The 1,478-nt window shown below is 50.6% G+C and overlaps 1 protein-coding gene across 1 annotated transcript in view; it reads right to left on the bottom strand.

Moving 5' to 3' along the window:
• Positions 1-1,232: 1,232 nt before the first annotated feature.
• LOC104913956 (tapasin-related protein-like) overlaps positions 1,233-1,478 on the bottom strand; it is a 2,849-nt gene continuing 2,603 nt past the window's right edge. The window contains exon 5 of the mRNA XM_031556491.1: positions 1,233-1,461. Within this exon, the coding sequence (XP_031412351.1) occupies positions 1,233-1,461 (229 nt within the window). The remainder of the gene's footprint in view (positions 1,462-1,478) is intronic.

Below are 1,478 nucleotides of genomic sequence, written 5' to 3' on the forward strand. Positions count from 1 at the left end.
CAGTCCTCTCACACCCTCATCAGAAGGGCTGAATTGATTTTTTCTTTGCTGTCTTTCGTTGTTCCATAGTGCTTGTGGCCCAGCAGATGGCACTGCCATCACCCTCCTCTGCTGCAGTCACCCAAAGAACGTGGACTTAACACTTGGGAGAGAAAGAACTTCAGGGATCTCTGGGCTGCAGCTGTGCTGCCTCATCTCTGGAGGAGCCCCGGGTCGTGGATGGGGCCCTGATCCGGGGGGCTCCATAGTGGGGGTGGGGCCGGGGGGCCATCTGAGGTCCCTTTCAACCAAACTGTTGAATGGTTCTATGAACAACACCTCGTGACAGATCTCACTGCAAGAACTGCCTCCTCTGTTCTCACAGTTCAAACGAGGTGTGAAGGCTGCGGGATCAGACATTTGAATTCAGGTTCCATAGGATTTCAAGGGCAGCAATCGAGGTATATTGATTGCTTTTAGAGGTACAGGCAGTCTCAGCTATAAATGATGTGTTTGAGAGCGCTCAGCTGCTAAGTCTGCTCATCAGGTGAAGAGTAAAAGCAAATAAATGCAAATCCTTTTCCCAGGAAGTCATTAACTCAGACTGACCTCCAGGTCAGGGCTGTGTTTTCTGGACAGGAAGCTCATTCAGTTTTAGCAGAAGTGAGGACCTCATTCTGCTCAGCCTTGCATGTTTCAGGCACTCATCAGAACTTACTGCAGAAGTAGCTGCAATTACAGCACGCTGTGTACACAACTGGTACAGCTCTTACTCCATATAATTTTGATCTTAAGATGTTCAAATCAGGATCCTAATTTTCTACGTCTTAGACATGAATGGCACTTGGAAGCTGTGCTACTCTTCATTTTCTTAAGAACTACAGAACATCCAATCAAACATGAATCTGAGTATAAGAGCAAAATAGTCATTACAGCATTTATCTGCTAAAAGTGTATTACTAAATTACGGACTGAATTAAGGTGTTTTCTTTAGACATGGGACTGCTTATAGGCTTGGCTAACTTCCCCACCAGGCAGCAGTCCTTCATTTTCTGTGCTGCAGAATGCATTACTGCTTTGCTTTGTCTTGCATTCGCTCATCTGCTGCCCCACGGTGTTACAGCGCAGCTCAGTGGCACTCCCACACACCTGCCTTTCACCTGTCCCGTGCTACAACTTCATAGCAATTGTTAATGACGATGCCCTGCCTACTTCAGAGTTCCTGCTCACGTGCCTACGGTGGGACAATGCTGTCACATCTGAGCCTTACTGCTCTGCGTCATCGCGTAAACATCGGGCTGCTGGGAATGCTCGCTGCCTTCTCTGCAGAGCGCCACGAGACGATTTGGGCCTGACTCGGGGCAGTCGGACAGACCCGTAGCCGCACCTCCAATCACCGGGAGCGGCTCCTGCTGCCTCCCGCCCGCTTCCCGGCGCTCCGCTGGTCGCGAAGAGCTCCGTGCGCACGCGGCGCTGCTCCGCCTGCAGGTTGGCGCTTC

The sequence above is a fragment of the Meleagris gallopavo genome, chromosome 21 (genome assembly GCF_000146605.3).
Source record: "Meleagris gallopavo isolate NT-WF06-2002-E0010 breed Aviagen turkey brand Nicholas breeding stock chromosome 21, Turkey_5.1, whole genome shotgun sequence".
Taxonomy (NCBI): domain Eukaryota; kingdom Metazoa; phylum Chordata; class Aves; order Galliformes; family Phasianidae; genus Meleagris; species Meleagris gallopavo.